The 8,387-nt window shown below is 39.2% G+C and overlaps 1 protein-coding gene across 1 annotated transcript in view; it reads right to left on the reverse strand.

Moving 5' to 3' along the window:
• Positions 1–8,387, reverse strand: part of MED13L (mediator complex subunit 13-like) — a 186,464-nt gene that overhangs the window by 17,407 nt on the left and 160,670 nt on the right. The window contains exons 19-23 of the mRNA XM_009886736.1: positions 8,212–8,387; positions 7,406–7,598; positions 5,254–5,698; positions 3,802–4,021; positions 786–974 (exon numbers count right to left, since the gene is read on the reverse strand). The exon at positions 8,212–8,387 is cut by the window's right edge and continues 86 nt beyond it. Coding sequence (XP_009885038.1) covers positions 786–974; positions 3,802–4,021; positions 5,254–5,698; positions 7,406–7,598; positions 8,212–8,387 — 1,223 coding nt within the window. The remainder of the gene's footprint in view (positions 1–785; positions 975–3,801; positions 4,022–5,253; positions 5,699–7,405; positions 7,599–8,211) is intronic.

An 8,387-nucleotide genomic window follows, 5' to 3' on the forward strand; every position in this document is an offset into this window, starting at 1 on the left:
TGCTGAACAGATGAATGTGAAGAGGAGATGCCTGGGGTGACACTGCTTTTAGAAAATTTCAGTGAAAGCTTATGTTTTTACATGGGTAATGAAATGTGCTGATAGGTTGGTTTTATGATGATTTTGAAAGTGGGTTTTTAAACCCTAACAAGCATATCTTTATCCCAAAGTAAGCGTTTAAATGTTCAGTTGGTCCATTAAATCTAAATAAAACAGCCATTGTTATCTTTCAAAGAATGAAAAACGTTCATGGAAAGCAGGATGGATTATTCTTCTTTTGAAATCCCAGAAATAGGGCTTGAATATTTGCAGTTTAAAAAACAGATGAAATATAAGCCTGATGAAATATGCGGATTTCTCCGTTACCTTAGGAAATTAGTATCTGTAATTAGGCACAGGCACTTATTTCATATATATGCATATATAGGTGTACATAAATAAAGGTTGGACATAAACACTTTCTTGTAGGAGTACCATAGATGAAAACTATAAAATGTCTCTGAATCCCAAGTAACAGCATGCATTTTCTCTTCTTTCACACTGAACTTCCATCTTTTACTTTATGACTCAAAACCAGAAGCTTAAAATGTAAAGCAAGTACTCTGACAGTTTTCTTACTATCTTCTGTTTAGTATTAGCTTACCTTTTCTCTTTATATTGTCATTGTCTTCTATACCTTGAAAAAAATACTCCTAGAAGTATTTTCTCTACTCTTTTTTTTAGTATTTGAGAAGAGTGGGTACGGTTTATTAGCAGGCTTTCATTTTCTGGACACCACTACTAACCTCAGGATTTTTGAGGGTCATCTCAATGCTGGCAGCTGGCCCAAAGCCTGTGAGAGACTTGATGTGAATCTGTGTGGGCAGCGGCCTCCTGCACTGGCAGTACACTGAAAACGCCAAAGACTTCAAGTGCTGAATGTAGAAAACCTGTTCATCCTTCATTGTCTGCAGCATGTACTGGCAAGGCACAATCTATACAATTCATATAAACAATAAAACATGATTGAATGTCTGCAGAGAGCTGTTCGTTAATATCACACCAGATTCACACATCCATTAGTCATTTAACAACCACGACACTTTGTATGTGGTATTCAGTTATTGGCATTACAGTACCTGTAGCTTCCCGTCAGGGCTGCTGCCCTCTTCGTGAACGGTTGCAAGATTCAGCGATTGTATTCCCTGATACAAACCCGCTCTTTCCATTGTAATGATGCATTTAGGGCTGCAAAATCACTCAGAAAGCTGAGACTCCTACCGTCCAATACAACGGAGGAGATTCTCATAGGGCAACAACAACTGAATAGGACTATAATATACGATAAAAGCTGACAAACACAGCTTACTAGAAACTCTAAACAAATTTTGCTTTCTGTGATATAAACATTGCTGTAGAAGAAACCCAATCAACTACACAAAAAGAACAGATTATTTTCCCCAGTCAAGTCTTATTTTTCTGAAGTCCACTTTCTGATTTATACTGCAATTTGGGAAGGGCACATGATCACACCTACAACCTTTATCGAAGTATACCAGAAATAGTAACTGCTAGTGGCTTTTAAAAGCAATATCCTAAAACCTGGGGGTTGTTCTAATTTTAATTTTTTTAATGCTCAGTCCAGAACCAAACACCCATATTCAAACGCCTTTAATTTTTTTCAAACTGCTTTTCTGATCACCACCTTCATTTGCAGGTAGCCTTTACTATATAATCTCAGTGTTCTGAACTTTGTGTTTCAGCAGGTTTGGTTCCACAGTTTGTAGTTACAATTAGTGTTTGTTTGCGGGTCATGTGGGAACCGGCACTGTGGTGTCATTCTTAAAGAAGACTGTAGAGAGCAGAATTAAGATTCTATTACAATGATTTATGTGGTTGTTTCTCCTTTTCATTTAGTAAACAGTGGAAGCTTAGCAATCTTATGCTGCTGTTCAGTTTTGTTTGGTTCAGAACGTAATGTGAAGCAAGACACAAATTTACACGTTCAACGAGCAAGAAACAGAACTAGGGTAAGATCTGCCTACGAGATTTGAGTTTGGTGGTTAAGACCCATCGGCACAACAAGAACAGGAAGGAGAAATGGCACAATATCCCCTCACGAGTAAACAAAGCATAACAAAAATAATGTTTTCAGTTCAAATACTTCTTAAAATCAGAATCAAATCCCGGTAAACTCAGGTTTTTAATGTACTGTTAAGAAATACAACATCCTACACGTGGCGGTGGAAATGTCTTTTCTTTTGAACAGTGAGATCTTTGGAGCAGAAACTGTCAATACAAAATTTTTATGTTGTATCTAACATTATGAGACCCAAGCAGATTCTTTTAACAAATATTTTCAGTAGTAATAAAACTGAAGTATCACAAAATGTTTACTACTCTGTGGTTCTTGCTTGAACCATCAGAACTTTGGTAGCATATTCTACTCACTAAATGCGACTGTGTGTTTTTAAAACACAACTGCTTCATCCAAGGATTTCAGAAGCTGGGCTTTTCCACTCTATATATGAATTATAATAAATCTGTAAAGCTTTGGGTTTGATTTATTTTGAAGTAACTGTATGTTTGTGTACAGCTGTGAGAATATTGTGCTGGTAGCTATATCATGTTACCCTTTACTTAGAGAAAATGTCTACTGTTTGGACTTGAACTGGCAAAATGCCACATATTTTGAGAAACAAACAGTAAGCGCCCAGAAAATAAACAGTACTTAGAAAGAGCTGGTAAGCCCATTAGTTGACTTATATAGACTACAATACGATTTCAGCATAGAGTTTACATGTTCTTGTATTTCAGACATTGCGATATCAGCAGCTATTTTATTTTTAGTATCTTCAGGTCTGAATCAATTAAATTGCCTGCATTCTACCAAAACACGAAGTGGTGAATCTGATTTTCCGTTCATCTCCAAGCCTGAAGTATTTTAGTGACAGTTTCCCCCATCATTTCAGGGAATGATGAGGTCAAGATTACCAAGAACAACAAATGGTCTTCCATGCCCCATTTGAGACACTGTAATAACTTCCAATTCTTTTTTTTTTTTTTTTATAATTTAAATTAAAATACTATTAAGCCAAGTTGAGCATGCATGAATAAGGTATACAGAAATAATTTCTTGCATGTGTTGCACCCGTATGTGTACAGCTTGTAACCTCTGGCCTCCCGCTCTCCCCCTGCATTTATTGAGACTGAGCCACTGTGAAAGAAGAGGCACGGCAAAATGCGGGCAGTCTGGGCAACAGGCCAAGCTCTGCTTCTGACTACACAAATTCAATTCTGAAGTAATTCCATAGTAAGTAACTATTATTATATGCCAAGTTACATGGTACATTATTTTTAAGAAGCAGATAATAACAGTACAACAGTTAAATTAGGCATTAAATGTCTGGTTTCACATACTTCTTTTGGATTAAACAGTATAAATCAAGGGAATATAAAAAGCAAACAACATGCAAAGTAATCAAAGGGGCAACTGGGCATTTTTGGCAATGGCAACCCCAGTCGCAACCTAAATACCTGAAATCCCTCTTCAGGCAGCATCTAGCATATATGATTGCTAGAACCATGCAACAGATTTGATGCAAGGATACTGTGGCTGCCTCAAATTAATTTCCTCATCAAAACAAAAGCGAGTGGTTTTTTAATATACAGACTTGTACTGTCAACAAAGTAATTTGTAAATGTCACCTAAATTTTATATATTATCTTCCCTTTTGTATATTTTAGTATAGTGTATGTGTCACAAGTATGCTGTGATAGAACAACTCTCCAGCATGAAGATACAGAGGAAGGTAGCGTTACCTGGAGAATGAAAGAATTCCTCATATTCTCAGGCAAGTTATCCAACATTTCTGTGTAGCATCTCATCAAACTTAACAGCCAAAAGTTGGTTGAGGCAGATTCTTCATCTGCAGTGTAGGTAAAAGGATCCACCATGTAGATGACAACTGCCGGAGGATAGGCATTGCTGTCCGCAGACTCTGGTTCGGTGGGAATCCCTATTCTCTCCCTCTCTGTAACCCTAGAGACATACATGTTGTTAAATTCAAAGGCAAGTTACAATTGTTAATTACTGTTTTTCTGTACAGGTGTGCAAGGCTGAAGCAGAGGAGGAAAAGGGGAGTACTAAGTGATTCTTATGTTCAGAAGCAAACCTAAAAAACACAACAACATTGATTAAGGAGAGATGACTTTTGCTCAAAACAGTTCTTAACCCAAAATAGCTGTTATTAATTATCCATTAAAGATACTTATCATTAAGTCTAACATAATTTCATTTAATCCAATCAGAAAAAATTATGTCTGAAGGGTATGGAAAAGTTGACTAATACTAGCTCTGAGAGTTTTCTTTTTATACATGTGCATACCTGGGTTTTGCTGCTGTTTAGGGTTTTCTTTGGGAGAGGTGGAAGGGGGAGAGAAGGAATTGAGAACTAAGGAAAAGTGCCAAAGTAATGCTCATGGAGACTGAAGTCCTCTGTTTAGTTACAGAAAAGGTCCCATCAGTAATGGGAGGAGCAACTGAACTTTTTTTACTTGGTAAAACACTCCTCTGTGCCTCAACCATGAATAGGAGGCTCAACATCTGTAAGTGATAAAAAGCAGCTCAGACTTGCGTTGTCAGAAACCGTGCTGCAGTTGATAAAATAGCATTTTGCATAGACCCAGTGAACAGATGTTTTAAGGATAACCCATACTACAACAGGATGTGGGCTTTTCACTTAAGATACAGGAACTCCATAACATATATCATGACTATTAGTAATACGCATTATTATGAAAGTAATGAAAAACATGTTCACTCAGGAAGTTAACTTACATAAGATGTTAAACAACCTTTTCCTAATTTTTATGTCTGATGGATGACTATTTATAACGAAGTCTTTAAAAAAGTTGTGCTGCTAAAATTTGTTTTAAAGTAACAGCAATGTATCCTGTAGGATACCCTGTTTCCTGACCTCACAGGGTATCCTACGGCATCCCAAACAGCACTGCACCCAGGTCCACGCAGCTGAATCAAGCTTTGTTTCTTGTAACGAAAAAGGAGAAATCTGTTTTTTTCCAAGTCCCCCTTATCAGTAACTGCTACAAAGACATAAAAACGGGCCCTGCTCAGTAGTGCTGCACATGTCAGAGGGTCCTCTCCTTCCAAGGATTTACAGAAGGCTTAAAGGTTACAAGTTGTATGAAAGCAGGAGAACAGTGGATTTAATTAGAAGTACTTTGAGTCATTTGAGCACTTAAGTAACTTACCCTTCCTGTCCTTCTTGCTGCTGTTGTGGTAAGTTTTGACCCGATTCTATGTCTCCTCCAGGACCTGTGCTTCCTTGCGAGCGTTCTGCTGTGTTTCCTGCAGTGCTGGTGTTTTGCCCTGAACCAATGTTCCCACTAAAACCTGGAGTAGAGGTAGTGGTCATCTGGTTAACGCCGGGTGTTGCAGAAGATGCTGACAGCTGTGGCACAGAGGATCCAGAGGATGAAGTGCTTCCTGCTGGAAGGCTAGTGGTCCCACCACTGGGTGTGGAGTTAAAAGAATTGCCTGTCGGTGGTGCCCCAGCAGCTGAAAGACATGTGGAATTTGAGGGTACAGGTCCAGTGTTCCCAGGTACTGTTTGCGTCTGGCTTGCTGCCGCCGGGGTTTGGTACTTAGGTGGTAGCAATAGGCTGCTGTCAAGCTGCAGAGTGGCTAAGTAAGGTGCTGCAATAGCATATAAAGAGGAAAGGAGATTAATGACAGTCTGTCAGATCAAAGTGAGCTGCATTGACCATAAAGTCATACAATATTTTCTGCGCTTTTAGAATATTCTCAGAGTATACAAATGCTAAGTGACTATGATCTCCATTATAAATATTTACTTTGGAATCCATTCTTCAAGGTTTCAGTTCTAACTGATATGAATCAAATGTCTTTAAAAACAGGACTGACTTTGTGGAGCTTTGTGAATTGAAGTTGGTACAGACTTGTCAGTACCTCTGGCTAGATTGTGTGGCTATAATAGCTTTATATAGTGTTCAACTTTGCAATCTACTACCGGTTATCTTTGTCAGACTGAAAATCTAAAAGTCCTTTTTACCTGAGGCACAATAATGGCAAACTTTAATATAGTTATTTCTGCTCCTCAGTATCAGAAAGAGAGATATCATAGTGGTGATTTTTGAGTAATAAATTAATAAAACCGAGTAAATTGATATTTTTTATTTATTTACTCTCAAAGGTAGACCAGGGGAAACTTCCCCCACCAGCAGGGGAAGTTTCCCACACTACCCCTGCCAGATGCCTCAGGTGTGAATTGAACAGCCCAGTTCTCCACTGGCTCTGTACATGCTACACAGTTCTGTGTGTAAGCCTGGGATATTTATGTTAAACAGTGTTGCAGTATTTTCTCCCGCTCAGTTACACTGTAAATTAAAATCAAAAGCAGACTGCATGAGGCAACGGGGTCATTTGAGATAGATGATTCCTAGCCTATTCTGCCAAACTTTCCCCAAAGGATGGGGTGAGCATTCAGCAGTCTGTAGAACCGCCCAGCTCACTCTGATATGTTTGCTTAGACTTCTTTCCAAAATCAGATCACCAATCCTCAAAGTAAGCAGACTTAAGAATTGTCATGCCTTTTCAGAGAAAAGGAAGTAAGCACTTTTCAAGAAACCACTTAAAAGTTCCTGGCTATTTTTAAACAAAAAAATAGTTTGCACATTTCACTCAAGCATGGAACGTTTACGTGGCTGGTGTTCCGTGATCCCTGCCTGTCTTGCTGACCAGCACCGTCTCAGCGAATGAATTCCCAGTGATATTTCGGATGGTCTGTGCCTTGTGCTAAGATGCCCTTTCTCACTCATATACACAATACATGTTATGTTGTCTCTGCATCCATTCTGGAACGGAACAACCGTGTCTCTCCCCAGATGAAATCTGGGAGCAATGTTAGATAAGTCCAGGGACTCATCCAGGCTCAGCCTGGACCAGTCTTCCCATACTACCCCAGCAAACCCTTCCATACTCCCAGATTCTACACTCCTCCATGAAACAAGCACACAACACTGGCGTGAGGATGCATATCAGTAGCATATAAACCAGATCAATTTGATCATTTCAGTCTTGTGTGGAAAATCTTTGAGACATACAAACATCTTACAACACACTGACTTTTCTAAAAAGATAAGAATTGGCTTTTGAACCTCTGACAAGATCACCGCACTGATAAACAACTACAAAGTTTCCAAAGTAGTCAAATTTAACATGGAAGGATTAAGAAATTAAGGAAGAGCCTCATAATACCTTTTTTATTTTTAAACAGATCATAATCCATACCTTAAGAAAAAGCCTCGTTTCCACCTACTGCAAGTAACTTCTAAAATACCTAGTGAAAACGAAACAGCCTTGCTAGCGCCACGGCAGACTTACCTAGGTGATGCCGGCAAACTTGCGCGTAAAGTTTGAGTCTGGAATGATTGTCGCACTCTTCAGTGCCCCAAGGCTGGTTAAACCATTCGCTCACGAGCTCATCCGTTAGTTTCTGTGCCACAGTCTTTCCCACCCGCATAATCCCATCACGTAACACTTTGCAGATTGGTTTGTGCTGGCCAAGTCTACACATCTGGTGAGGAAAGAAGAAACGCTTGTAACTAGATGCCAAGCACCTGAATAAGTTATGCAGACTGGTTTGTAGCATAAACCCCTTATTACCAGCACACATCTGCTGCCTCCTTAATAAATATAAAAACAAAAGGCTGTGTTTATCTCTTGACTTGAATTGCATTTACAGCGAAACTAACACTACGAAGTAATCTCACATATTCAGTGGTACACAATGTGTATGCTAAAAAAAGGAGATGGCTTTATCTCCAGCCCAGCAATTACAAGAAAGCAACAGTTTCTTTAATCTACCCCTTGCCCTTTAGGTTTGGTTGGGCCTTCATGTGTTAGGTTGCAGCTGTATTAATACTCGTGTTATATGCTCTGTAAAGTAAGAGAATGTGTACTGGAAAGAGCAGAGGGCAACAAATACCCTGAAACACACAGAGATTCCCCATGGGACTCAATTAGACAGTATTCTTGGACTCTGAAAGTGCAGAAAGCCCTCAAAGTGAAAGATACCCATATTCAAATAATTGTTACTTTAAAACCCCATGGATTTCTCCCAATGAACATGCAGCAGAGCAGAAGTGACACTTAAGAAGAAATAATTCAACATAGTTCAGCTTTCCAACCTCATATACAGCACTCAAGTCCCTGAAGAAAGTTTTGGCTCCATCGAGCAAGGCCTCATTTTCTGGACACACCACGATATAGGCGACATCCCGATGGCCCCCGTATGGGTCAAGCAACAGCCTCTCCCAGAACGGCAAGGAGAAGGGAGAGATTGTCAGGAAGTCTTTGTCATAAC

This window comes from Charadrius vociferus, unplaced genomic scaffold, assembly GCF_000708025.1.
Source record: "Charadrius vociferus isolate BGI_N301 unplaced genomic scaffold, ASM70802v2 scaffold776, whole genome shotgun sequence".
Classification (NCBI taxonomy): domain Eukaryota; kingdom Metazoa; phylum Chordata; class Aves; order Charadriiformes; family Charadriidae; genus Charadrius; species Charadrius vociferus.